General features: G+C 46.8%; 1 protein-coding gene across 3 annotated transcripts in view; it reads left to right on the forward strand.

Moving 5' to 3' along the window:
• Tbx5 (T-box transcription factor 5) overlaps positions 1-13,051 on the forward strand; it is a 49,904-nt gene extending 36,853 nt beyond the window's left edge. For all 3 annotated transcript variants that reach the window (XM_074060839.1, XM_020185174.2, XM_074060838.1), the window contains exons 8-9: positions 735-961; positions 10,875-13,051. In XM_074060839.1, the coding sequence (XP_073916940.1) occupies positions 735-961; positions 10,875-11,449 (802 nt within the window). In that variant the 3' untranslated portion in view covers positions 11,450-13,051. The remainder of the gene's footprint in view (positions 1-734; positions 962-10,874) is intronic.
• The last annotated feature ends 14,191 nt before the right edge of the window (positions 13,052-27,242 follow it).

Genomic DNA, 27,242 nt, shown 5'->3' on the forward strand with positions numbered 1-27,242 from the left:
GGGGTATTTGTTGTCCTTATTTCACAGATGGGAAACCAAGCCATGCGGAAGTTAGGGACAGCGGTGACAAGGCAGAGGCTCAAAAGGAAATTCTCAGACATGAGCAGAAATCAATCTGGGTTAGAGATGGTGACTTGAGACCACCTCAGGCCATCAGGGGTGCTGTTTATGGGCAATGACTCACCTCTGTTATAAAGATGGACACTTAGAGGTTGGTGCTAAGTGCATCTAGCTTTTGAATTAGGGAATTTGAAGACACATAGATTGGGTTGAAATACTTCCAAATGCCACTGATGGCCAAGAGGGTCCTTCTCCGTGGTCATGTGTGCAGTGCTGGGGACGTTAGCCACTGAGCTACATCTCCAGCCCTTGGTTTTTAATTTCTTAGTTTGTTTGTTTTGAGACAGGGTCTCACTATGTGACCCAGGCTGACCTCGAACATCTCCTGCCTCTCCCAGCCTCTGAATTCTGGGATTACAGGCATGCATCACTATACCAAACTCTCCAGAGGGGTTCTTAACTGGCGTGCTCATTTACCCATCTGGATATGTATAGACCTAACAAGACATGAAAAAAAATACATATGTATACAGTGCCTATGATTGTAACTGGGTCACTTTGCTTACTCAGTGACTTTTTTTGGTGGATTCTTTATTACGTGGTTCAGCTGGGGTAGAGGGGGGTGTCTGTAGCAGGGCACAGATAAACATGACTTCCTGTCTTCTCTCTTTCAGTAAAGAATATCCTGTGGTTCCCAGGAGCACGGTGAGGCAAAAAGTGGCCTCCAACCACAGCCCCTTCAGCAGCGAGCCCCGAGCTCTGTCCACCTCGTCCAACTTAGGGTCCCAGTACCAGTGTGAGAATGGCGTCTCCGGCCCCTCCCAGGACCTTCTGCCCCTACCCAATCCATACCCGCTGCCCCAGGAGCACAGCCAAATCTACCACTGCACCAAGAGAAAAGGTGAGTAGGCCAGCCTCTGACCACTTTGGGGGAGGGGGAGTGTACGGTGACATTTATGTATTTATTTAAAAAATGAAAGCAACACAAAAGCACAGAGGTGATAAGAAATTTAAATTGGGAATGATGGTTTTCCCCTCTAATCCCAGCTACTGAAAGTTAGAAATCTGGAGCATCAGGATTTGAGGCCACCTGGGCAAAAAGTGAGTGAGACCCCATCTAAACAACAACAAAAAAAGCTGGGTGTGGTGGTATGTGCTCTGAGACAGGTATAAGTAGGAGGATCACCAGGTCAGCTTGGGCAAAAATGTGAGACCCTGTCACAGAAATAACTAGAGCAAAAAGGGCGGTGTGTGTGGTGGTTCAAGTGGTAGAGCACCTGACTAGTAAGTGTAAAGCCCTGAGTTCAAACCCCAGTACTGCAAAAAAACCACCACCCCAAAAAAACCCAAAAAACCCACCGGGAAAAAACTAAAGGTTCCCTCAGTGAATCTCTTGGTCCTTGGCTAAAACTTCATGGGCTGTCATTTTATTCATTTACACAGCACGCATGCACCTGCCATGCGGTTTGTTTTTACAGTAGTGCATTGCAACCTGCTTTTGTTTTAACCTCAGGTTGTTTGCGCGCCGTTTTTGTGACTGGGGTGGAACCCAGGGCCGGTGGTGCCCATGCTGAGGGGCTGAGCCCCTCCCTGCCCTGGTCCTTTGTCAGCTTCCTCTGTGCAAAGGTGACCAGAGCTCATCTTGCCCCTCCCACTCGTGGGCGGGGCTGGCGCGTCCTGTGTTCCCCGGATGTATCCCCAGTGCAGCTGAGGGAACCTTAGTGCAATTGTACACGCCTCTTGGGTACACTTGCCATTTTCTCCCACGTGGACTCTGAGCTCCTTTTCCTTTCCAGATCAAAATCAACACACACCACACTCATATGTGCACACAACATATACCACACACGTGTGCACACAACACCCACAATGCACACACCCCATCACATGTACGCACACGTGGACACACACATGTACACATGCGTGCACACACATACACCATCACAGGCAATTTTTTCCCCTTGTAATCCTGTCTATACATCTACAAAGCTGGCTCTGAGGTACTCCATAGTTTTCCTTGTCAAAGGAGAAATGGATGACTTTTCTCTAAGTCATCTGAGTCCATAGGGGTTATGTTTAAAAAAAAAAGAAGAAACTTGTAGCCAGTCATGGTGGTGTGTGTAATCCCAGCTACTCAGGAGGCTAAGCCAGGAGGATGGAGAGTTTAGGGCCAACCCAGGCAAAGCTAACGTGACACCCTCAAAAGCAAAATATGAGGCTGGGTGCAGTGGCTCGTGTCTTGAACCCAGGAGGACTGAGGTTTGAGGCCCACCCAGGGGAAAAGTCAGTGAAATTACATCTCAACAAATGACCCAGGCATGGCAGTGTGCATCTATAATCCCAGCCGTGTGGGACGATATAGGTAGGAAGATCCTAGTCCCATTCACCATACACGAAAAATAACTAGAGTAAAAAGGGCTGGAGGTGTGGCTCACATGGTAGAGTGCCTGCCTGCAGCCACAGAATAAAACTAAACTAAAATAAATGAATAAAAGGAAACATCTGGTGGCTCCTTTAAGAGAGGCAGAATCACAGTGGCTAATGCTGGCAGCATGGTCAAGTTTGGCTCATCTGAACGCTTGTTCTGTGTGAGCTGTGAACAGATGTGGAGGGAGGGCCCTGCAGTGAGGCCGGAGACACCCAGGGTGGAATCAGCTCTGCTACTGGCTTCCTGTGTGACTTCAGGCAGGTATCTTAACCTCTCTAAACCTGAGTCTCCCACTTATGTGAATGGGGACGCAGAACACCTGAGAGCCAATCAGCACCCAGCAGGTGGTAGCCCTGACTAACTAGGAGGCAGTTAATTACTCCAGGAAGGCAAGGGCTCCAAGGGGGACACAGAGGGAACAGGGTGGCCTTGAGCTCGCCACTCTTGCTTTTCAGGATCAGACAACCAGGGCGAATCCTCTGTAAGCTTCTCTTAAAACAAAAACGAGTCTGTGAGTTTGTGCTCTTGGTAGGACTTGTCTGCTGGGCCTGGTTTGAAGGTGTCACAGAATCAGGTCTGACATCTGTTGGCTCAGGGTTGACTCAACAAGCTGTAGTCGATTTTGCTCAAAAAGCCCCAAATCTGAATCTTCGGTGTGACATGTTTCTCCTCATAGCCTTGGTAGACAGAGTGATGCCTTTGGACATCCAAGAGGGACATCCAAGGGACTAGTGCCTGGACCTGTCACCTATGACATTGTCACCAATGACAATGGGGTCGGTGAGGAAAGGAACACTGTTCAACTATTTGATGTTTACCCACCTTGGCTTTTCACGGAGGGAAGAGCTGTCATCCATCCTAGCCTGGGGCTGGGGGGCCTTGCTTCCAGATGGACCTGAACACTTTCAAACTCCAGGGATCTCGAAGGATCTCTGAACAATATCAACAGCCCCCCCGCCCCCAGCCCAACTCCCAGCACATCCGCCGCCGGGTGGGCTGGGGACCAGATGCCTGGGAGCATGACCCCCTCTCTCAGCACATGGGCAGGAGAGAAAGAACGTCCCAGAAAACACAGGTCCTGCCCAGACCTCCTGCTGAACAATTAGGTTGAAGGGTGACCTCGCTGGGTCCCTGGCAAGTCGTTCAACAATTGTATTCAGTAGGTGCTATCACTAACTTACCTGCCAGCTGGGAAGCTGCGGATCAGGAAGCTTGAAAAGATACTGCTGGGTTTTGAAGGTGGAATTTGAACCCAAGCCTTATCTGCAGACTTAGAGCCCGAATCTTGAACTCTCTCCTGTCCCTGTTGCTGTTGGCTACTCTCTGAAAATTTCATCTTTCATGGCGCTCTGCTCTGGAGATTGGGTTAAATGTGCTGAGTAGAGCTCACCAGGTTTGAATTAGGGAGTTCTGTCGATTAAATTAATGCCAGACAAAAAAAAAAAAGTTGGGGGGAAGGGGGGAGGAAGAAGTTAAAAAGAATCAAAGCTCGTTTTAGGTTCAATATTTATAGCGGCATTGGTACAAATGCATTCTGGAAGGATGAGGTGGGAAGGGTTCGAATGCAGCACCAGTAAGCCTCTTTGATTACGTGGTTGACGTTCTCAGGGAATTCATAGGACCCTCTGATGAACTTCAGATCAACTTGAGGTGGCTATTAGGGTGGCCAGAGTTGGGGGCTGACTTGTAGAATCAATCACTGTGGCTGATGCTTTGCTGCTGTGTGACCCTGGGCAAGTAGCTTTACCTCTCTGAGCCTCGCCTACCCTTTGTGCAAGAGGATAGCACTGTGGTGAGTGATGAGGCCAGATGAACTAACCCATAGGAAGCATCCAGAACAGTTCCTGGTACGTTCACTAGCCACCATCCCGCCCTTCTTGGAGTTCAGGCTGTTAAAAACCAATCACTTGGGTTTTAATTAAGCAATTATACAATTGCTTAATTAAAATTGTGGTGGGATGCTCTAAAGGAAATATGCAAAGTAGTAACGAACCTCAAATTGGAGCACCAGACTAGGTGGGAGATGGGGGAAGAATTGAGGCTGAGTTCTGAGTTGGTGAGCAGGTTTTTGAGAAAAGCAGGCACGATGCCCTTGGGTGGGGGGCTCCCACCCTTTCTGGGGAGGGGACAAAAGGCCCAGATGCTGGAGCCTTGAGCAAGGGGGAACGTGGTGGGTAGCGAGGGCTGGAGGGAAGGCAGGGCCTGCTCTGAGCCAGGCCTTTGAGCCATTTTAATTTAAGACTTCAGGTGTGATTTAAGCACAGTGAGTCACTACTGGAGGAGTAAGCAGCCTGCCAATGCCATGACTTGGCCTTTTGGTCTAGAAACAGTCGGTTTGCTGTGACAGGAGGGGGACAAAAGTGACACCAGGCATCTGCTGAGAGGCTGTGAGGTGGTGGGTGAGCACCGGGTATGGGAGACACTGGAGGAAGAAGCTGGCCAGAGATAAGATCAGAAACTGAAGCCCAGGTACACTAAGGGACTTGCCTGAAGTCACCTAGCTAGCAAGGGGACCTGCCCAAGAGTTCCACTGAGGCTTGTGGACTAAGGGTGTGTGGGGTGAGCACCCTGCAGGAGGCCTTTTGCCTTTCAGAAACCTCTGCCCTTCTCACCTCCCTCTGCCCCCCAGAGGGAACACAGGGTGTCAGGGAACATTCCAGCCAAGCTCTGTCTGTCCCACTCCAGAGACAACAAATAGCAATTCATCATCAGCCTCCACATTGTAAGGCGATAAGGAGCCAGCAAGGTTTCCTTCCAGTTCGGGATCCCCAAGAAGTGATAACTCCATGGGTGGCTTCCCCCTGGCCCCTGCCTGCCCCGCTATCTGACTTCCCCTCATTGTCTGTCTGTCTTCCAAGCAGCCCAGGAGCCAGGCCCAGTGAAATGTCAGGGGCCAGCAGGCCAGAGGCCTCCCTTGTGTTTGGACCGGGCTGTCTCCAGGGCTATCTCCCCGATGGATTGAGTCAAAAAAGCCGGGAAGGTCTTTTATCAATGTCACTCAATCAAATCCAGGACCCAGCCTGGGAGAACACTTGTCTGTCTGTCTTTCCTCCTCCCACCCTGACTCTCACCCTTCCCTCCTATTAGTGCTGAAGATTATAGCAAACCATTTGCAGAATTTGATATTCAAAGTGATTGAGAGGCGAAGGGGATATGGGGATTGGAAATAGGTCCACAGGCTGCATTTCTCAGTGTCGTGTGTCTTTTAAAGCAGTTTCACATTCTTCCCTCACTAGATCTTTCCCAGCAGCCTTTGAGCTAGAGGAAATGGCCCACCCCCCCACTTTTCAGGGGACAAACAGAGGATTGGGGTTAGGTTCTAAGGTTATGTGATTGACGGACAGAAGATCAAATGAATATTTATTGAGGACTCACTATGTCATGGGTTTTGTAAGCCGAGAATAAGATGGAAGGGGCTCCAGCACTCACAAAACTTCCCACTGGGGGAGACAGATGCTAAAACAGCAAATAAATTTGATGATTTCACACAGTAGTGAGGTGAGATTTCAACTGGGTTTTTTGATTTCTAGCCGAGGATTTTCCTACAATACCATTGTGGTCTTTCTCATTGTTAACCTAAGTGCTAAGAGCATGGGAACACACACACACACACACACACACACACACACACACACACACACTTCATCTATCCATCTCTCCATCTACCTACCCTTATTCCATCCATCCATCTATCCATTCATCCATCTGACCATCCATCTACTCATCCATCCGTCATCCTCTCATCCATCCACCAATCCATCCATCCACCCACCCATCCACCCACCCATCCACCCACCCATCCACCCACCCATCCATCTGTCCACCCATCCGTCCACCCACCCATCCATCCATCCACCCACCCATCCATCCATCCATCCATCCATCCATCCATCCATCCATCCATCCTTCCTTCCATCCATCCATTAAGGTTCAAGGGCTATTATCTTTCCATGTTGAGTTACATGAAGTCTTGGAGCCATCTGTCAGGAAAAGCACTGTTTCATGAGTCAGATGGCCTTGCTGAAGGTCACTTAGCTAGGGAGTGACCACTCACCACTCTGGGCTCCAGGCTCTCTGTCCATGAAGTCTCAACAAAGGTCTTTCATCTGAATCAACTCAGTCAGCCAGGAAAATGACCCACTAGGGAATGGTGACCACATTTACTTGATGGGATTAGTGAGTTGCAAGTGGCTGTGGGAGTGTTCCAGATCTGGAATCCACCCAAATACCACCAAGTACTGCATGACCTTCAGAGAGCCATCTGCCGAATCTCCCAAGAGAGAAAAGAGGAAACAGAGTAGACCTGGGTTATTTGGACAGATAAGGTTTGGACCAACAGATTTCAAAAAGGTGTGAATTGACTCACTGTGTGCAAGGAAGAAGACACAAAGCAGATGGCATTACCTCAATGACATCTCACGGGAAGCTTGGGGATTATCCCCATATGATATACCCCCAAGGACTGAGATTGGAGTTGTCCAGGGATTCGCCCATGCTCACGGAGCCAGTCAGCATCACAGCCATGACTTTGTGCCTTAAAATCTGTGCTCTGGATTCATCACTAAAGCCACTTTATCCAAAATCCAAAACCATCCAGAAAAATCCAAGGGGCCAGGATTCTTCACAATGCTGTGCTGTGGGGAGTGGTCAGAATCAGGAAGAACTTTCCTGTTGTCTCAGAGACTCAGTTGGGTTTCCAGAAGTCACAATGTAATTGTGGCTTTAAATACACCCCTTCTGAAATCAAGTCATAGACTTATCTCAGCAGAAGACTTGATGCTTGACTGTGGCTCCTTCCCCAACTGTGCAATCAAATAATGAGTTGGTCAATAGAAAGAAAGAAAGCAAACGATCCCCAAAATCAACACAGAGATTATATCCAGAGCACTAATCTGCTGAAATTTGGATTCTTGCTTTGGAATTTCTTTACAATGTGGTAGAGACTGAGAGGCATTTGAGGAACACTCTGGACCTGCTTTCATCAATAAACCAGCAAACTAGCATCGAGTCATTGTGAGGGCTCTGTATCAGAGCTTTGGGTATTAAAAACTGGAATGTATAATTTTACGATTTGCCAAAATGGGTTACGGCCTTTTTCTTATTATTCTTCCGTTTTTACTTATAACAACCCTGGAAAGGGATCAGAAACTCCAGAATGGTTTGTTTGCCTTTTTTTTTTTTCTCTTGCCAAGGGTACCCTGCAGCTTTACTTTGCATTATTGAAAAAGGGGAACGCCCTGGTGAAATAAAAAAACCAAAACTTATGAGTCCAGCAACAATGAAATATTCAGATATATGGACCTGGTGGGTGGAAGGAAGAATGGGAAGGAAGGAATCAAGGGAGGAGATGGATAAAAACAAGTGTGGCAATGTCTTCAAGATTCCAGAAAACCCTGCCCAGTTGAAAGGTGAAAAATATAGCAGTTCACTCATCTGGATGGCTTCAAACATCTGGATGGTTGACATGATGTACACAGAACACCTGGAAGAGTGACTGCAGTTTTCATTAATTTTTTTTGTTTTAATTTTTGGGTATCCTATGGTTCCCAGATGTGTCCCAGAAGGAGATGAGCTAAAAATAAACTTGCTTGCTGTTCGGCAGGGAATGACCCAAACTCTATGGGGACACTTCTGACCTACCTGCAAGGTGTCACTGGGAGAATGTTACAAATGATGGAGTTTGGTGGCACCAAAGTCTGAGGTGCTCCAGCTTGGTTGGGCAGGGGGATGTGATTTATAAATCAGTCCAAAACCAAGGGATTCCCTGCTGTGTGAATGACTGGCTGGAAGGTTGGTTGACATCTGAGGACCAGGTCCAAGCCACATGGTCAGCCTGCCTCACTTAACAGCTCCAGATAGGGTGGTATGGGGCCACACCTGCCCATGTCTAGCACCCTGCCTGGTTCTTGGTAGGGGCTCAGTTAACATCTTTAGGATGACACACTGAGTGGCATTGAAATTGGAGCACTGGATAGTTGAAGCAAGATGAAGCAGGCAAAGGACATCTGAGGTGGCTTTGGTTCTGACCTCTGTTCCCTCTCTGCTGTGTGACCTCAACTGAGTCACTTCTCTCAGCTTCAGTTTCTGCCTCTCAGAAATGAGAACAAGAGAGGGTGCCTTGAGGAATTACTATGAGATCAGAGTGGGGCCACTTCGTAGATGTACAATAAATAATAGATGGTATTATTTCCTTCCACCATGTAGTCCAGTGTCACACCCTCAGGACGACTAACCATCATAGTCAGTTGCTTGGATGCACATGTTCGTTTTCCTTTGGACTCCTCAAAGACAGTCATAATTTCTTTCTTTCCTTCCTTCCTTCCTTCCATTCCTTTTTTGTAGTGCCTCATGCTAAGCAAGTGTGCTACCTCAGAGCTACAATCACAGCCCAGACATAATTTCTTTTTTTTCTTGTGGTACTGGGATTTGAACTTGGGGCCTCAAGCTTGCTAGGCAAGCTCCTTTACCATTTGAGCCACTCCACCAGTCCCTTTTTGTGTTGGGTGTTTTTGAGATAGGGTCTCACTTTTTTTTTCTTTTTTTGCCCCAGTTGGCATCAATTCTCCTGATCTCTGCCTCTGGAGTGGCTAGGATTACAGACCTGCATCACGGGTGTTTGGTCTAATTTCTTACCACTCATTTATTGGAAAGATATCAGAAGATGAGGAACATAATCTCTAGTTTAGAGGGTCAAATTCCAGCTAAGGAGTGAATGTGTATCAGTCAAGGGAGACATCTTGGCAGTGTTCCCAAGCATGGTATCTCCTGAAAGAGAGAATTATTATCAATCAGGTCCACCATGACACTAGTAGGCTGTGTGTCCACTCCTTTCGGTGGTGGGGTCAAGAGATTCACCTTCTCCATTTTACTTAATTCCCAGTGGAGGAATTACTAATCACCCAGTGAGGTATTACTAACCCCCATCAAGAGTGATGAAAGGATTGTATGAGGGTGGATCCCTGCTCCCATCACACAGATAGCAAACAGAAGAGCCAGCTGCAGGCCTAGACACATCCAGGCTTCTTAACTTGGGATCTGGGTCTTAGGGAGTCCTTGAACCCCCTGAAATTGTGTGAAAAATCGAATGTATATGCAATTTTCAAAAGGAGATAGCGAGCACTTTTGTGGGCCAAAATGGACCAAAAAGTAGCCAATGGCGCCAAAGTAATTAAGGGAGATTCCCCTGTCAAAGATCAAACTATCTCCACAGAGTACTCCTCTAGTGCATAGAGGAGGAAAGTGACTTGCCCCACAAAAAACAGCAACACAGTAATCTGTCCTGACTCAGCAAATGTGAACTGGGTACCAGCTCACACCAGGCATCAAGACTGGGGATTCATTCAAGCTCCCATCCATCTACCCCTTTCCTCCTCTCTCCTCCCCTTCCCTCCCTCCTTCCCTCCTTTCCTCCCTCTCTTTCCTTCCCTTCCTTCCTTCCTTCCTTCCATTTTCCATCCATCCATCCTTCCTTTATCATCCATTATCCATTCATCCATTCATCCATCCATCTCCACCCATCCTTCCATCCATTCTCCCATCCATCCTTCCTTTCATCTATCCTTCCTTCCATTCATCCATCCATCTTCCCATCCATCCTCCCTCCTTCTTCCCACCCATCCTTCCTTCTATCCATCCATCCATCCATCCATCCTTCCATATATCCTCCAATCATCCTCCATCCTTCCTCCCATCCTTCCATCTATCTTTCCTTCCATTCATGCATTGCCCAAATATTTATTATTCATCTTCTCCATGCAGCATGCTATTGACAAACAGGGACTTGCTGTGAGACTATTTGGATCTAGTCCTGGCTCCACCATTTATTGGCCATATGAGAACTTGGGCGAGATTCCTTACCCCTGTGTTCCTTTGTCTCATCCATATAATGGCAATGAAAGTAGAACCTCCCTACAGGGTTGTCAGGAGGATTCAGTGGGTGCCAGGCGAAGTTACCATTTTATGTGCTTTCTTTTTTTTATCATTATGTTGATACTATTTTTATTCCTGGGTGTGTATCGGGTTTTGGCAATACAGTGATGGATAAGACAGACTTTGTCCTGCCTTCATGGAATGTACTTATGCTTGGAGGAGGGACAATTAATAATGCTATTTATTGCACATTTCCTTGTGCCAGGTTCTGGACTAGGTACTTAATACATCTTTCCCCACTGAATTCTCAGTACTGTTCTTTGTAGGAGGTGCTATTAATCCCTTTAACATTTTACAGATGAGCAAACTGAGTTCAAGATAAGGTGTTTGCTCAGAACTCCACAGTCCAAGGGCGTGTGTTTTTGTCTGTCTGCATCCTTTAGCCCAAGTGGCTGCCTCTGTCCTTGGCTATAGGGTGACTGCTCAGGTCTCATGAGTCTCTGTTCTGTCTTAACAGATGAAGAATGTTCCAACACAGACCATCCTTATAAGAAGCCCTACATGGAGACATCGCCCAGTGAGGAGGACCCCTTCTACCGCTCTGCTTACTCCCAGCAGCAGGGTCTGGGTGCCTCCTACAGGACAGAGTCGGCCCAGCGGCAGGCCTGCATGTATGCCAGCTCCGCGCCACCCAGTGAGCCTGTGGCCAACCTGGAGGACATCAGCTGTAACACGTGGGCCAGCATGCCGTCCTACAGCAGTTGCACGGTCACCACGGTGCAGCCCATGGACAGGCTACCCTACCAGCACTTCTCTGCTCACTTCACCTCGGGGCCTCTGGTCCCCCGGCTGGCTGGTATGGCCAACCACGGTTCCCCACAGCTCGGAGAGGGGATGTTCCAGCCCCAGGCCTCCGTGGCCCACCAGCCCGTGGTCAGGCCGTGTGGGCCTCAGACTGGCCTCCAGTCCCCCGGCAGCCTTCAGCCCCCTGAGTTTCTCTACTCTCATGGTGTGACCAGGACCCTGTCACCACACCAGTACCACTCTGTGCATGGAGTTGGCATGGCACCAGAGTGGAGTGACAATAGCTAAAAGCTGGTCTGCCTCACTACAGACATTTGCTAGAGAGAGAAAAGGGAGAGAGGGAGAAGGACAGTAGCAGAAAGAACACCACAGACATGACTTTCACTCCCCCATGTGCACGTCTACACCCGAGGCTAACCAAAACTGAACTCATCAGTAGCTTGCAACTGCCGTTCACACAAAAACACAACTGTCATTTTGTCTCCAAACTTATAAAACAAAACAAAAAAATAAGATGAATCCCATCTTTGCACGACTCCCTGAAATCACCAACCAGCCATAAAGCCAAAATCGCATCCTCCCCCGCTCCCCTCCCACCCCGCAACAGTATCTTCCCTGATTTCTTATTGTGGATTCCAGAACATCTAGCCTCCTTGGGTGTTTTCCTCCTGATTCATATTGGGGGAATTTTTCCCTGTCTTGGTGTTAATGTTGACTTTGTTATATAATAAATAATAATATATTTTTTTCTTCTAATTTTCTGAATGGGACCCAGTCCTTTTTTGGAGGGAGATCAGAGACAAGTATATCTCAATATATGTACTTGTGGGATGCCCTTGTACACACCAGCCCCCAAATTTACAACTACCACTGTGCTCTAAGAGAAGTACCTACCTTCAGCATGTGACATTTCTTCAAAGGCTCACTGGGTCCCAACTGTTTTGTTTTTTTTTTCAATTTTGTTCTGCCTCCCCCAGCATCACAGAGCTCCGTTTTGCCTTCTATTTACGGATGGAGTTAGGATAATGTTAGGATAACATCGGGCTCCATCTCAAATGCTATCTCCTTCAGCCCCACCGGCCTCCCAAACTCTGGGATCTCCAGCCGTCTGTCGCTAAAACGTGGCCTATAGCTTCCCGTCCGGAAATCTTGCTTTGAAAAACTTAAAAAGCCCTGGTTTACACACAGGCTGAACTGTGATAAACACTGTGCAAGCTCTGTGCTGACAAGTGATGAAAAAAAGCCAAAATAAATATTCTTTGCGATAAAAACCAAAGCCAGCCTGAGCTTCCAAACCTCATCACCGATGACCCACATGGGATGCAAAGAAAAAAAATCTCCAGTTCTTTAAAGACATGCTCTCAGCTGATTCCTCTTCAAAGATATCAGGCCAGCACCAAATGCCAACCTAAATCCGCCTGTATTAACTGCAGAAAACAGTATTTAAAAAAAAAAAGTGTGCAAATAATACATTATTGTAGGGCTCCTCAGATGTAATATTTTACTGGTACTATTTATTTATAAATAGGAATTCTAATTAAGTAATAAGATAATACTCATCATGGGAACTGACCAAGAGATTTTAATTTTATTGATACTCAAAACCAAGTTTGTGTTTTTCTTTGCTTTTTGAATGTGCTTTGCTTTCTTGATTTAAAAAGGTTATTTGTTTTTTTTTAACTGACCCTAATAAAGAGAACAGGGTAGTGTGTGAGGCTGAGTAGGTTCAAGAACGTGCAAGTGTGAGTGTGTGTGGATGTATGTCTTTATTCGATTTTTGTCTTTTTATGTTGCTAAGGGGGGAGGCTGAGAATTAAATATTCGTTCCTTATCTTTGTGTGCCAATTAATGCCTAATAAATACCATGTGCTTTAAAAAGTACAAGGGACTTGAACGCCCTTTTGTTTTCCTGGTTCTTTCTACTGACTGTACTAGCAGGAATGAATGGTGGAAACCCAGAAGTCTCGCTGTGAGATTCGCTTACTGTTCATTATTGACCACGGGCTTACGTTCTGGGATGCTGATCATTTCTTTGAATTGTCTTCGCGTTGGCACGGGAAAAGAAAGAGCTTTAAGAGCTGGGCGCAGTGGCTCATGCCTGTAATCCTAGCTACTCAGGAGGCAGAGATCAAGAGGATCATGGTTGAAAGCCAGCCAGGGTACATAGTTCTCAAGACCCTATCTTGAAAAATCCTATAACTAAAAAGGGCTGGTGGAGTGGCTCAAGGTGTAGGCCCTGCGTTCAAGCCCCAGCACCACAAAAAAAAAAAAAAAAAAGAAAAGAAAAAGGGCTGGTGGAGTGGCGCAAGCAGTAGAGCACCCGCCTATCAAGCATGAGGCCCTGAGTTCAAGTCCCAGTGCTTCCAAAAAAAAAAAAAAAGCTTTAGGAATCCCAACTAGCCTAAAAGTGGTATTGGTCACACTGTAGTGTGTCTTTCTCTAAACTCATTGTCAGGATCATCAAAGCATGCTTTTTTGGGGGAGACAGGGAGGGAGTCCAGACACAGAGGGCTTTTTAAATTTTGCTTTTATTATATTATTGTTGTACTGGGGGGGGTCAATGTGTTTTTTAAACCTCAGGAATTTCAGATTTGTGAGTTTGTCCTGTGTTACACATATGGGACAGATCACAGTGAATTGGTGGGTAAATTAGTGCTGAAAATTCTGTCTTGTTTTATAATTGTCTTTTGTGAGTTTTTTGTTTTGTTTTGTTTTTACAGTATGGAGAATCAAACCCAGGGCCTCATGCCTGCTGGGCAAGCGCTCCACCACTGAGCTACAACCACAAACCACGGATTTTGATGCCCACAACTCTCAAATTATCAAGAGTCATTGTGCCCCCCCACCCCTTGAAACAGGAAAAATTGGCTTGTCAATTATTTATTTAATCAGGTCCCCCTGAAGCCTGTCCTAGGCAAAGAGGAGTGTGAATTAATTAAAGGAAGTGGAATTTCAGCTTCTTTCAAGGGCAGTGGAGAAACTAGGTCAGTAGCTTTTCTGTCCCCAAGGGAGTGAATTAGGAGTCTCACTGAATGACTTCTGATTGTACGCTAAATCCATACTTATTCTTACAGGTTTCACTTGGGGGAAAAAGTTTACCTTTGAAGAAATTACCTTCCAAACTAATGTTACCAACCAAACCAGACAGTTGCTCAGTCTCACTGTTTCAGAAGAATACTACTGACATACAAGTTGAGTAGCTCTTATTTAAAAATGCTTGGGAAAGCCAGTGTAGTGGTGCTCACCTGTAATTCCAGCTTCTCGGGAGGCAGAGGCAGGAGGATCACAGTTGGAGACTGAGCCAGCTGAAGTTAGTGTGAGACCCAACCTGAAAAACCAAGTAATTGCAAAATGGCTGGGAGTGGGCGTGCCCCAAGTGGTGGCGCTCTTGCTTTCCAAGTGCCCCGGCACCACTCCCCAGACTATGCATACGTAACGTATAATGCAGAATATTGTATATGCTTGGAAGCAGAAATGTTCCAGATTGTGGAAAACACTGGATTTTGGAATATTTGCACATATATGAGATGTCTTAGGGATGAGATCCAGTTCTACACGTGAAATTCATTTATGTTTCATGTACCCTTTATATGCATAGTCTGAAGGTGATTTTGTGTTTTTAGTGTACCTGCATTGTTTTTGTCTTCCTTTCTTCCCTCCTTCCCTCCCTCCCTCCCTCCTTCCTTCCCTCCCTCCTTCCTTCCTTCCTTCCTTCCTTCCTTCCCTCTTTCCCTCCCTCCCTCCCTCCTTCCTTCCTTCCTTCCTTCCTTCCTTCCTTCCTTCCTTCCTTCCTTCCTTTCTTTCTTCCTTCCCTCCTTCCCTTTTCTTTTCTTTTTTGTAGCACTAGAGTTTGAACTTAGGACCCTGCACTTGCTGGACAGGTGCTGTATCACTTGGGCCACATCTCAGGCCTTTTTGCTTTAGTTATTTTCCAGATAGAGTTTCAGGGTCAAAGTCCCTCAGACCCTGATCCTCCTATCTATGCCTGCCTTTTAACTGGGACGACAGGTACACGCAACCACATCTGACTTATTTGTGGAGAGGAGGGTCTCACTAACTTTTTTTGGCTGGGCTGCCCTCCAACCAAGATCCTTTTGATCTTGAGTAGCTGGGATTATAGGCATGAGTCACTGCACCTGGCTGTATCTGGATTTTGACTGTAATCCATCACATGAAGTCAGGAGTAGAATTTTCCACTTATGGCATCATTAATGCTCAAAAGGTTTCAGAGTTTGGAGCATTTTGGGTTTTATATTTTTGAATTAGGGATGTTCAGCTGGTGCAGAAGAAGCACTCCATTCACATCACCCAAACACTTGGCACCACTCAAAAATCACTGAAAATACGTTCACGGTAAGTCTCTCTTTCCATAATGAATGCACGGTGACATCTTTGGATCCCAACCAATGGTTATAATTGATCTTGTCACTGAATCTGTAGTATAATACCCAAATGTTCACATTATTTCATCATTGTGTTGAGGCCAAGAGGCACCATAGTGGTGGTTGTGTTCCTGTAATGTTTGTAGTGGGCACTTGCCCTGGCCTGGACATGTGGCCAGCACTGGGAACATGTGGAAGAACAGGGGTTTAGTGGGAGAAACAGCCTTAGGCAGTAGTCTGCACCATCAGTAGACCGGAGTGGTGGGAAGAACTGTGAAGACAGTGTGTCATCAAGGGAGAAGGCTAGGGGGTTCTAACCTGAAGAGTAGAGATTAACCAGTAAACAATTTTGGAGGAAAAGAATTTCAGAGAACAGATTATGCACAGGTGAGCCCCTCCTCTCAACAAATAAATCAGATGTGGTTGCGTGTACTTGTCGTCCCAGCTAAAGGGCAGGCATAGGTAGGAAGATTAGGGTCTGAGGCATTTTTGCCCTGGGCAAAAAATTTGAGACTCTATCTGGGAAATAACTAAAGGGACAGAAATTGTGAGGGAAGACTGAGATGTAGGCTGATAAATGGACCATCACCTAACTTGAACTCATGCATTCACTCAACAAGCATGTATTAAGATCCTATCATGTGTGATAGATAACTTTACTTGTGACCTTGGCTTGGTCAGTGACAGAGCTGGTACCAGTGCCAGCTGGCCAACTGCTTAGCCCCAGGTCATTCTGCCTCAGGAACATCTGGCTATTTCTGTCTCTACTTCCTGGGGTTGCTGCTTAACTTGCTGGTCCTCTTGGTGGGGAGGCTGTTGTCCTGGGGTAAGCTATTTTTCCTTGTTAATAAACACAGCATGCAACACATGTGTATCTGTGTGCACACACGCACGCATGCACATTGAATCAGGCACTTACTTAATCTTGCCTTTGTTTTCTGATCTGGGTTATTAAATTCACTCTGCCGCTTACCACTTCTGTGGCCTTGACAAGTCATTTAGCGTCCTGGGCCTTCCATCTAACCACCTGTGGAATGGGGATACTCCGAGGACTTTACCCAGAGAGTGCTGGGTCTACTGAGGTCTTAATGAGGCTGTGAGCATGAGGTGCTCAGCACAGATGCTCAGCAAGAGAAAATGCCCCATAACTGTCAGCTGATAAAAAGATTCACCAGTACTTCCCTGTGTCCTTCTCTTTTCTCTCCTCCTCCTCCTCTTCCTTCCTTTATTGGGAAGTTCACCTCTGTGATCTTCTACTAGTTTTATAGTAGACTTAAGCTCAGTGGGGGTTAGAAAAACATCACAGACACCATCACCACCATCACCACCACCATCACCATCACCACCATCACCACCACCACCACCACCACCATCACCACCATCACCATCATCACCACCACCACCACCACCACCACCACCATCACCACCATCACCACCACCACCACCACCACCACCACCATCACCACCACCACCACCACCACCACCACCACCACCACCACCATCACCACCATCACCACCACCACCACCACCACCACCACCATCACCACCATCACCACCACCACCACCACCACCATCACCACCACCACCACCACCACCACCATCACCACCACCACCACCACCACCACCATCACCACCACCACCACCACCATCACCACCACCATCACCACCACCATCACCACCTTCAACATTGTCACCTTCAACAATGAAACAATTTTCCCACATAGGTGTCTTCTTAAATATCATTCCAATAGCTGGTTTTGTAAGTGGCCATCAATCCTGGCTCCCTATGGCATGAAGAGGGAACAGTAATTTCTACATCCCCAAAGGTTGGTCACCCTACTCACTTTTCTTTTCTGACCTCAGAATGCATTTCCAGTACATTTAACAAAGAGCCATGCATGTTAATCCCACTGAGTATGTTAATTTAAGTGTGTGTAGTCCCTGGCCCAGAACTGTGGGTTTTGGGGTGAGGGGAGACAGATAGTAGCTTTAATGTTTCCCTGCCACCCCTTACTATTGACGTTAGTCGTGGCAATTGTAATGATGACTTCCCCTACTGCTCACATACTCTGTCCCTGTACCAAGTAGCACACCTGTGTGGTCTCATTCCTGGGAGGGAGGGGTCAAGCTCACGCCCATTTTGCATACAAAAACCACCTGGGCAGAGACCTTAGGTGACATATCCAAGTTCACCCAGCCTGGGTGGCCTGTCCATCATTCCTCACTGCCCTGACTCCTTTTGGTGATGGATCAACTTATGTTGCCTCTGTCCTTTCCAGTGAGCCCAGGAAGAGAAAGGGAGGACCAGGGGAGATGGAGTCTTGACTGTTCCAGGCCATGCTCTGTGTCTGCAGGTGGTGTGTCCTTGGGGCCCTCAACCTTAGGAAAAGTGCAGGAAGCTTTGTGATTTTGTGGCTGCAGATAGGCTGCCTCCACAGGGCAAGACCTTTTGTCTTCCTGTCTCAGGAGCTGAGCTGGCCCTGTAGTGTGTGAGGAACTTATTCCCTTCCCCAAGCCTGTTTCTATCTCTGTAAAACAAGAGTGAGAAGAGCTACCTTACAGCCACAAAATGTGCTCACCTGGGCACCTGGTCCTCTCTGTGTGTTTGATAAGTAGAGGCTTAAAAATAATCTCAGCTCCAGAGTGACCTTCCTCAGGAGGTTGCCAAGGCAGGCAGGAGAACTTGCTTCTTCCCTTAATACTCCTCAATTGACCCTTCTCGTTTCTAGAATTATAGGTTTTCTGGGGCCAGGAGGGTTCTGTGAGGATAGGAACATCCCAGTCTCATTTGCTCGGGACTTTCTCTTGGAAGGTGCTTACCAACTGTGACATGGACAGAGAGATTCACAAGTGACCAGCAGACTTGATTTCTGGAGGACTGTGCCCATCAGCAGATCAAGGGATCTGCCACATCTGGCCTCCTCTTGTAGATGTAGTCAGGGTAGATGGTTCTGTGCACAGCATCCCACTGCAAGGATCCATCGCAAACCCCTGTCTCCTGTAGTGGGATTTCTCTGGAGCTCTGAGGCTCCTTCTGCCTGAACACAGACATCACAGTGCAGCAGTAATGACTCTTGGGACAGACTCAGTAGGGCTGGGAGCTGGTGGCCAGAGCCACCTATCCCTAGGAAGAAGGTACATCCTACACAGTTCACCAGGGGGGACCTCAGAGGGTGCACGGTCTGGCTGCCCCTGGTGACAATCAGCTCAGTAAGTCAATAATGGTTCTGTCCTCTTCCCCCTTTCCAGCTCCCTGGGATCCCCTCCCAAAGTCCTCCCAAATCCTGAGCCCAAACCAAGCTGTCTGTGAACAGGACCATCCTCTCCACCCTCACTGGGTTCTCTTTCTTCCTCCTAAAGCTAAGTGTAGATTCACACGTGATTATAAGAAACAACACCAAGAGACCCTGTATCCCGGACTGAAGCATCCTGCAAAATCTCATTTCAACATCACAGCCAGGAATTGCCATCAGTCCTGTCCCCAGTCTCCCATGCTGCTCTCCAGCTGAATTTGTTCTCATGGTGTGTGTGAGTATTTAGTGCTGTGCTATTTTATCACACGTGGAGGTCTGTGTATCTGCCACCACACGTGTGATAAGATCCAAGACATTCTCATAACCACAAGTACCGTTTCTCTTGCGTTTTTTTAGAAATAACTTCAACTATTCCCCAACCTCATTCTGATAAGCACGACTCTGTTCTCTAATCATAGTTGTATCATTTCAAGAATCTTGCAGAACGGAAGCCTTCAGGATATAAGGTGGGCATTGACTTTTTTCAGCGTAATTCCTTTGCAATTCATCAATGCGTTTCTATATCAATAATTCATTTATCTTTTTAGAAATTGCTGAGTTGCATCTATTGTACAAATGTGCCACTACTTCCTCAATCATTCTCTCATAGAAGGACATCTGGGTTGTGCTCCATTTTGGCTATAAAATTTCGTGTGCAGGTCTTAGCAAAGCATAGATTTTATTTCTCTGGGATAAATGCCCAAGACCACAATTGCTGGGCTGTATGGTAATTGCATGCTTGTTTTTTTTCTTTTTTTTGATAAATTGCCAATTTGTTTTCCAGAGTAACTATGCCATTCCACATTTTCAAGAGAAGCATAGTAGAGGTCTGCTTTCTCCTCATCTTCTGTGGCATTTATTGTTGCCTTTTTCTTTCCTTCCTTCCTACCTTCCTTCCTTCCTTCTTTCTTTCTTTCTTGTTATCACCTCCCTCCCTCCCTCCCTCCCTCCCTCTTTCCTTCCTTTTTTTGATGTATTGGGATTTGAACTCAGTGCTTTGCACTTGCTAGGCAGGCGCTCTCCGCCTGTGCCACTTCTCAGCCCTTTTGGCTCTGGTTATTTTTATGATAAGTTCTTGTTTTTTCCCCAGGCCAACCTGGTTAGCAATCCTCCTATTTGTGTTTCCAGTGTAGCTGGGATGACAGGTGTGTACCACCACTCTCAGCCATTGGTTGAGATGAGAGTCTCATAAACATTTTGCCCAGACTGACTTCAAACTGTGATCTTCATGATCTCTGCCTTCCAAATAGCTGGGATTACAGGCGTGAACCGCATGTTGTTATCACTTTTTACAATCTTTATTTTTTAGCCATTGTGTCAAGTGTGAAGCAGTAGGGTTCTATTTTGCAGAACAAATGCTTCTCAGGAGAGGGCCAGTGAAGATGTACCCAACCGGCAATCCACCACAAAACCTCAGCAGCACAGTTCAGTACATTTTAGTCTTTGCCTATGAGTCTTTATGTCAACTGAGTGGTTCTGTTGATCTGGGCCACGACCAGCTGCTCTTGGCAGAACTCAGCTGGGGGACAATTGTTTAGGATGCCTTGGATGGGTGGACCCAACTTCTCATCCTCTACAGACCCAGGCACCATGTTGGCACCCAGGGCTAGATGTGTGTGGTTGTATGTAATCCATACGAGCCTTTTCCTAAAGGAGCTCATCTGCCTGAGATCACCAGAAAAGCGAGAGCGAGAGAGGGAGAGAGAGAGAGAGAGGCATGGATGAATGGAAGGATAGATGGGTAGGTGGGTAGATAAATACATCATGGATAAATGGATAGATAGATAGTTATCAAGAGATTTATTGTAAGGACTGGTTTGTGTAATTGTGCAGGCTGGTAGGAAGTATGAAAGTAGGCGGGGCCATCAGAAAGGGCAAGGTCTTAGCTCAGGCTGCTATAACAAAATGCCACAGGCTGGGTGGCTTAAACAATAGAAGGTTATTTTATTATCTTGTTATGGAAGCTGAAAATCCAAGATCAAGGCACCATCATGGTTGGGTCCTGGTGAGGGCCCTCTTCCTGGATTATAGATGGTTCCCTTCTTGCTGTGTCTTCTTCTCTGTGGTGAGGGGAGGAGAAGAGGGAGAGAGTGAGAGAGATCTAGTCTCTCTCTCTCTCTTTCTTTTTTTTTTGGAGGGACTGGGATTTGAACTCAGGGCTTTGCACTTGCACAGCAGGCATCTCTACCACTTGAGTCATACCTCCAGTTCATTTTCTTTGGTTGTTTTGGAAATGGAGGTCTCTGGAACAATTTGCCCAGCTGGCCTTGCACTGCAGTCCTCCTGCTGTCCACCTCCCAAGTTGCTAGGATTACAGGCATGTGCCACCAGTGCCAGGGTTCCTTCTTCTTATATGGACACCAGTCCTATTGGATTGAGGACTGCCTTGATTAAACACCTTAATCACCTTTGGGCCCTAACTTCTAATACAATCACGTGGGTGGTTAGGGCTTCAACACATGAGTTTTGAGGGTGCTGGTGGGGGCATGACTCTATCCATAACTGGCAAGCTGGTGCTATCAGGAATGGCTGGTGCAATTACCCCCAGACAGAATTTCTTCTTTCTCTTTAAGGAAACCTCAGCTCGGCTGTTGAAGCCTTTGACTGATCAACCCATGGCCACCAGATGATCTAGGATATTCTCCCTCGAAGTAACTTACAGCCACTCAATTATGGACTCTAGTCGCATGTGCAAATGCCTTCACATCAGTATGTAGATTGGCATTGATTGGATAACTGGGAAATGTAGTCCAGCCAAGATGACACAGTAAGAAGATAATCACAGGCTCCAGACTGTAATCCCAGCTACTTGGGAGGTGGATTGCCACGACGGGTACATGGAATAAATATAGCATCATAGACACATAGCAGTCACTCAATAAAAGTCAGCTGGCCTCTGCTGTCTCCTACTGCCATCACAATTTCTTTTCTTTCTTTCTTTCTCTTTCCTTTTTTTTGGCAGTACTGGGGCTTGAACTCAGGGCCTCACACTCGCTAGGCAGGTGCTTTACCACTTGAGCCACTCTGCCAGCCCTTTTTGCACTGGTTATTTTTAAGATAAGTTCTCGGTTTTTTGCCCAGGCTGGCCTGGACCTCTATCCTCATATTTTACACTTCTCACTGTAGCTGGAACGACAGGCACACACAACCACACCCAGCTTTTTCTGTTGAGATGGGATCTCCCAAATTTTTTTTTTACCCTAGGCTGGCCTGGAACTGTGATCCTCAAAATCTCAGCCTCCAGAGTAGCTGGGATTACAGGTGTGAGTGACCAGTGCTTGCCCTGTTTCTCTTATGCATCAAAATAACCAACCAGAAGCCCAACTATAATCAACACCCTTTCCCAACTCTGTCTGATACTTGTTTCTTTTCCCTGGTGAAAAGTACAGGTAGATGGATGAGAGAGGAGAGGAGAAGAGGGAGAAATGGTGAGGAGAGAGAGGTAGGGAAGGTGAGGAAGAGAGACAGAGACAGAGAGAGAGACCCAAGGAAAGTGTTTACCTTATTCTGATTTCTGAAACATAAAAAGCTATTCTTTGCAAGTAAATCCATTTTTTTCCCTGTGGCATTAAGGATAGAGAAGTTCCTAGGAAAATAATTTGTCAAGTCTCGACTGATCAAAGATACTTATGAAAGGACCCCACTTTTTTTTCCTCCCAAGGACAAAACCAGCCCCCATCTCGGCTGGGAATGAATTTAGCAATTCATTTGCTGCCTGTCGGATAAAGTAGCCCAGTCCCCAGCACATCTATAGCTAGGACGAGACCAGAAGGAAGCAATTGTTTGCCCACTGAGTGCACAAGAGGGAGTGTGTTAGTGATTAAGGGCTTCTGGCCTGGGGGGAGGCAGAGAGATATGATTCAGACTCACAAATGCACCATAAATCTCCCTCTTTTATTCAAAATGTGTGTTTTATAGTCGTTTCCTGGCCAATTTCTGTATTGAATAAATATATAACATATCTGGGTTTAGCTTTCAGACCTGAAGCTGGAGTTTGACTTGAGGGCCAAATATCTGAATATTTCCAAGAGCAAATAATGAGGCTTTTTTTTTTTCTCTTCCTGACTCACCAGCCACATCCTATATCAAAAATAGAAGCTGGTGCTAATTGGGTCGAGAGAGAGATAAAGCCACACCTGGCCATTGGAGTGCATTTCCGATATTCTTCAAACAGGTTGGCACCTGCGTCCCCCCAGCTCACCAAGCAACCCCTCAACCAGGTCCACACCCATGAGGTCACAGCCTCCGAGCACGATGGGATGCATTTGGTTAGACCCACTAACTCCAACATTTGGTCCAAAGACCTTGGCTTCTCGGATCAAAGGTTTATAAAAATAGTTTTTGTAAAGGAGATTTCCATTTGGTTTTGAAATACCAAGTGCCTAGCTTCCACCGCCCCCTTTTCCCACTGCATGGAGGCTGTCACTTCCAAAGGAAGGGAAGAGAGAGAACCAAGGGCCTGAGTTCTCTCTCTCTCTCTCTCTCTCTCTCTCTCTCTCTCTCGCCATCAACTCCACTGGAATTTGGGCCTGGCTCAGTGCTGAGCATTTTGTCTGATCATCATGTATAGAACCTACACTTGCCTTTGAACTTTTTAGAAGTCAAAGCGAAGGGGAAGACCTACTCAGATACACAATTCCCAACACAGCCTTTTGGGCACTGTAGGGACATCCTATGCCCCCTTTGCTGGGGAGGCAATGGGGCACAGACAGTGTCTCTTACGCCAGGCTTCACGATGGAACAGACTACATGCCCTCTGTTTCTTCACTTTTGATAGTAGGCACGTGCAGGGTGATGAACCACAGAGCAAAGCCCACCGTCCGGCCTGCAAATAGGTCTCGGTCTGGCCTGGCATTGAATGCTTTGTGCTTGCACAGGCGCCCAAGTGTGAGTCACAGTCAGGCAAGAAGTGGAGACTCAGGAACTGTGCACCAAATTCCCATCAGGCTAGCTGACCTAAGATGGAGGGAAGGCCCATCTTGGTGTATACACAGAGATCACCAGATATGTGTGTACTTTCCATATTGCATTTGAGCACACTTGGTGGCCAGAGGAGATATTTTGGGGAGAGAAGGCTAAATCTTCCTTAAAATTATATTATTCACAGACATAACTTGCAGAAGTCAGTGGGGTTCACTGTGACATTTCCATAGGTGTGTACACCCTACCTTGATCACAACACTTTCACTTCTTTGGTACAGAGCTAAATTGTGTGTCACCTTACGTGGCAGCAGGGAATGAGACTCACTGTATGGACAGAAGCTCTGAGGATGAGCATGGAGCTGAGTGAGATGACACCATTTGTCACAGCTGAGTCAGACAGCCTGGAGTTGAGTCTCACTTCTGCCATGTCACAGTGACACCAGCTCTGCTAAATGACCTCCAGCTCTGGGCTCTGGGTCTGCATTTGTAAAATATCATGAGAGGTTGTGAGTGCATCAAATGAGAAGGCACCGGGAAGGAATTGTCACCACCGTGACAAATGGCAATAACCACAGTGATCACTTTCTCCTGCCCTACTGTAAAGAATTTGAGGCTGCACGCAAAAACTACAGGTGACCACCAAGACAACAATTAGTAAGATGAGAAAACCTAGAGCAATGAGCACACATCACATGTACCATTGGGTCTCCATGGCATTGGGTTTTCCCAAAGGGCACCATACATTTTTGTCTCCCACACTCTTCCTGGGCTTTGATACTCTTCTCTCAAGAGGTGGGGCTCTGTGATCCCCTAGATCAGGGCTGGATCCAGTTGCTAACTTTGGAATAAAGAGTGCGGTTAAGTATTGCTGCCCAGCAAAATGGCTAAGTTGGAAGTAGACGGGGTGTGGGTTGTCATGTGCTAGGGGACTGGTTCTCTTCTCGTTCTACAGACCTTTTTTGTTTGTGGTGCTGGAGATGGGAGCCAGGGTTTCTCACATGTTGGAAGTTGTCTCAGTTTGCAAATCCTCTATCCAACCACTGCCTACCTGGAACACCCTCCTCCTCCTCCTCTCCTCCTCTTCCTTCTCCTTCATTTTCTTTTCTTCCTCCTCCTCCTTCTTCTCTTCCTCCTTCTTCTTCTCCCCCTTCCCCTTCTTATTGACAGTACTAGGAATCGAACTCAGGGTTTTGCACTTATTAGGCAATTGCTCTAACACTTGATCCATGCCCCAGTCCTTTCACTTTTAGCTTGTTTTTCAAATTGGGTCCAGCAATAACTTTGTCCAGGTTGGCCTAGAACTGTGATCCTCCTCCCTCTGCCTCCAGAGTAGCTGCAACCACATGTGCTACCATGCCCAGCCTATAACACTCACTCTTAACACCCTGCTGCTATTCTGTGAGAAAGCTCAGAGCAGCCCCAGGAGGCCCATGGGAAGAGGCCCACGTGGAAAGGAGATGGTACTCCAGTCTGGATCTGGCATCCACCTCTAGTCACGGGAGTGAAGAGCTTTCTGGTCATCCCAGCTCCTTCCCCCATCCCAATGTCACAGAGACAAATTGCCCTGCCCTGTCCTTGTTCCCAACCTCCAGAATCCAGGAGCATCCTAAATGGTTGTCTTACACCACTACAGTCTATGATATCTTGCTTTCCAGCCTTCTGAATGGGAACTGTGTAGTTAACAGAAATGTATTTGGTCTTGAATTTCTGAGCTGCCAAAGCAAGGGGAGAATTATAATCAGCCACAAGAGACCTCAAATTCACAAAAGACAAACAGATCAAGATGTTTGCTAAAAACCAGAAGGGATCTTGTACAGAGGATGAAGAGCCGTGTTTGTGTGTGTGTGTGTATGTGTGTGTGTGTGTGTGTGTGTGTGTGAGAGAGAGAGAGAGAGAGAGAGAGAGAGAGAGACGTTCTCTCTTTTTTTCTTGCAGTACTGGGATTTGAACTCAGGGCCTTGTGCTTGCTAGGCAGGCGATCTACCACTTGAGCCACTCTGACAGCCTATGGTGCCACATGGTATACTTGATGTCATGGTCAACCTAAGCAAATATTATAGAACTGGGAATCAGTCCTAGATGTAGGGGCAGTGGGCTCAGAACTGGGGATCCTTGATACACTCCAAAACCTGGTTCACAATTTCACAAAATCAAGGGCTATGGAGGCTAAAATGATGACCCCAGGTGACCAAGATCTCTGCAGGTCTGGCTTTCATTTAGGGAGATATTATCTAGAAATCAGAACACAATTGGACCATGCCCCAATCACCAGTACTAAGAGCAGAGCCCAACTCAGGCCAGGCTCAAGAAAATGAGCTCAACACAAATGGAGGAGAAATGGCAGAGCATTCACTTTCAGAAAGGTGCTTCTTAAAGATCAGACAGATGGTTTCCAAGGTGAGGGAATGATTGTAAGAGGTGAAGGGCCACATGACAGGGTCTTGCAATGGGGGGAGGAATTAGGTCAAGTCTGCCTATAATGGGGACTTAGAACCAAGGAACAGAGCTGGGTGTGGTCAGTGGATGGCAAATGACTAAGAGAAAACCAGGGATGAGGTTGATTCGGGATAAACCAACCTAACAGTATTTTTGCTAAGTACAGGCCATTTCTGGGTGACCAGATCACCCAGGAGACCAGAGAGAAAAGGGAAAATGGTTGGATATCGAGAGCAATGAGATAGTAAGGAGTTGGGGGCTCTGGTTCAACCAACTTTGGTAGGGTTTTTGCTAAAAGTGAAGTTTACTAGGAAATGCACAGGTGGGCTGAGACGTTTCAGGAGCCTGACTCAAGTTCTGTCAACAACACTTCACCTCTTCTAACAGACTTGTTGCAAGAAACATGTGGTTGAAGCTGTCTGAAGTCTGCTTTGGAACTTGGTGAAGTCCAGGTGTAATTGCACAGCTAATCCATACCTCTGGATTAGCTGTGCAACCAGAAGCAAGTTATTTAATGTCTCTGTGTCCAGGTTTCCTTACCTCTGATACAGAAAGCACCACATGACAGTACTGTATGAACTGTTCTTCTTCTTATTATATATCTGTTTTTGGTGAGACTGGAGTCTGCACTCAGGACTTCATGCTCACAAAACAGGAGATTTACCCCTTGAGTCACACCTCCTGTCCATTTTGCTCTGGTTATTTTGGAGATGGGGTCTCATAAACTGTTTGCCTCAGCTGGTTTCAAACCACAATCCTCCCAATCTCAGCCTCCCAAGTAGCTAGGATTGCAGGTGTGAGCCACTGACGCCTGGTTTCTGGTGAAGTTTTAAAGGATGGAGGGGCTGTGGACTCAGGTCTCTGGAGCAGCTGCCCAGGGTCTTTCCCATGGGGCCTTTCCCCCTTGTTCACTCTCTCTTTCCAGGCCTCATCCCCTCACACACACTTGAGAAAGACAAGTTGCTGTTTCAAGTGGTTCCAGTCCCTAGGGAAGGGCCCCAGGTAGGGACTAGAGCAGACACTTGTCTGGCTCCCAGGCCAGGCTGG

This window comes from Castor canadensis, chromosome 18 (genome assembly GCF_047511655.1).
Source record: "Castor canadensis chromosome 18, mCasCan1.hap1v2, whole genome shotgun sequence".
NCBI classification, from domain to species: Eukaryota; Metazoa; Chordata; class Mammalia; order Rodentia; family Castoridae; genus Castor; species Castor canadensis.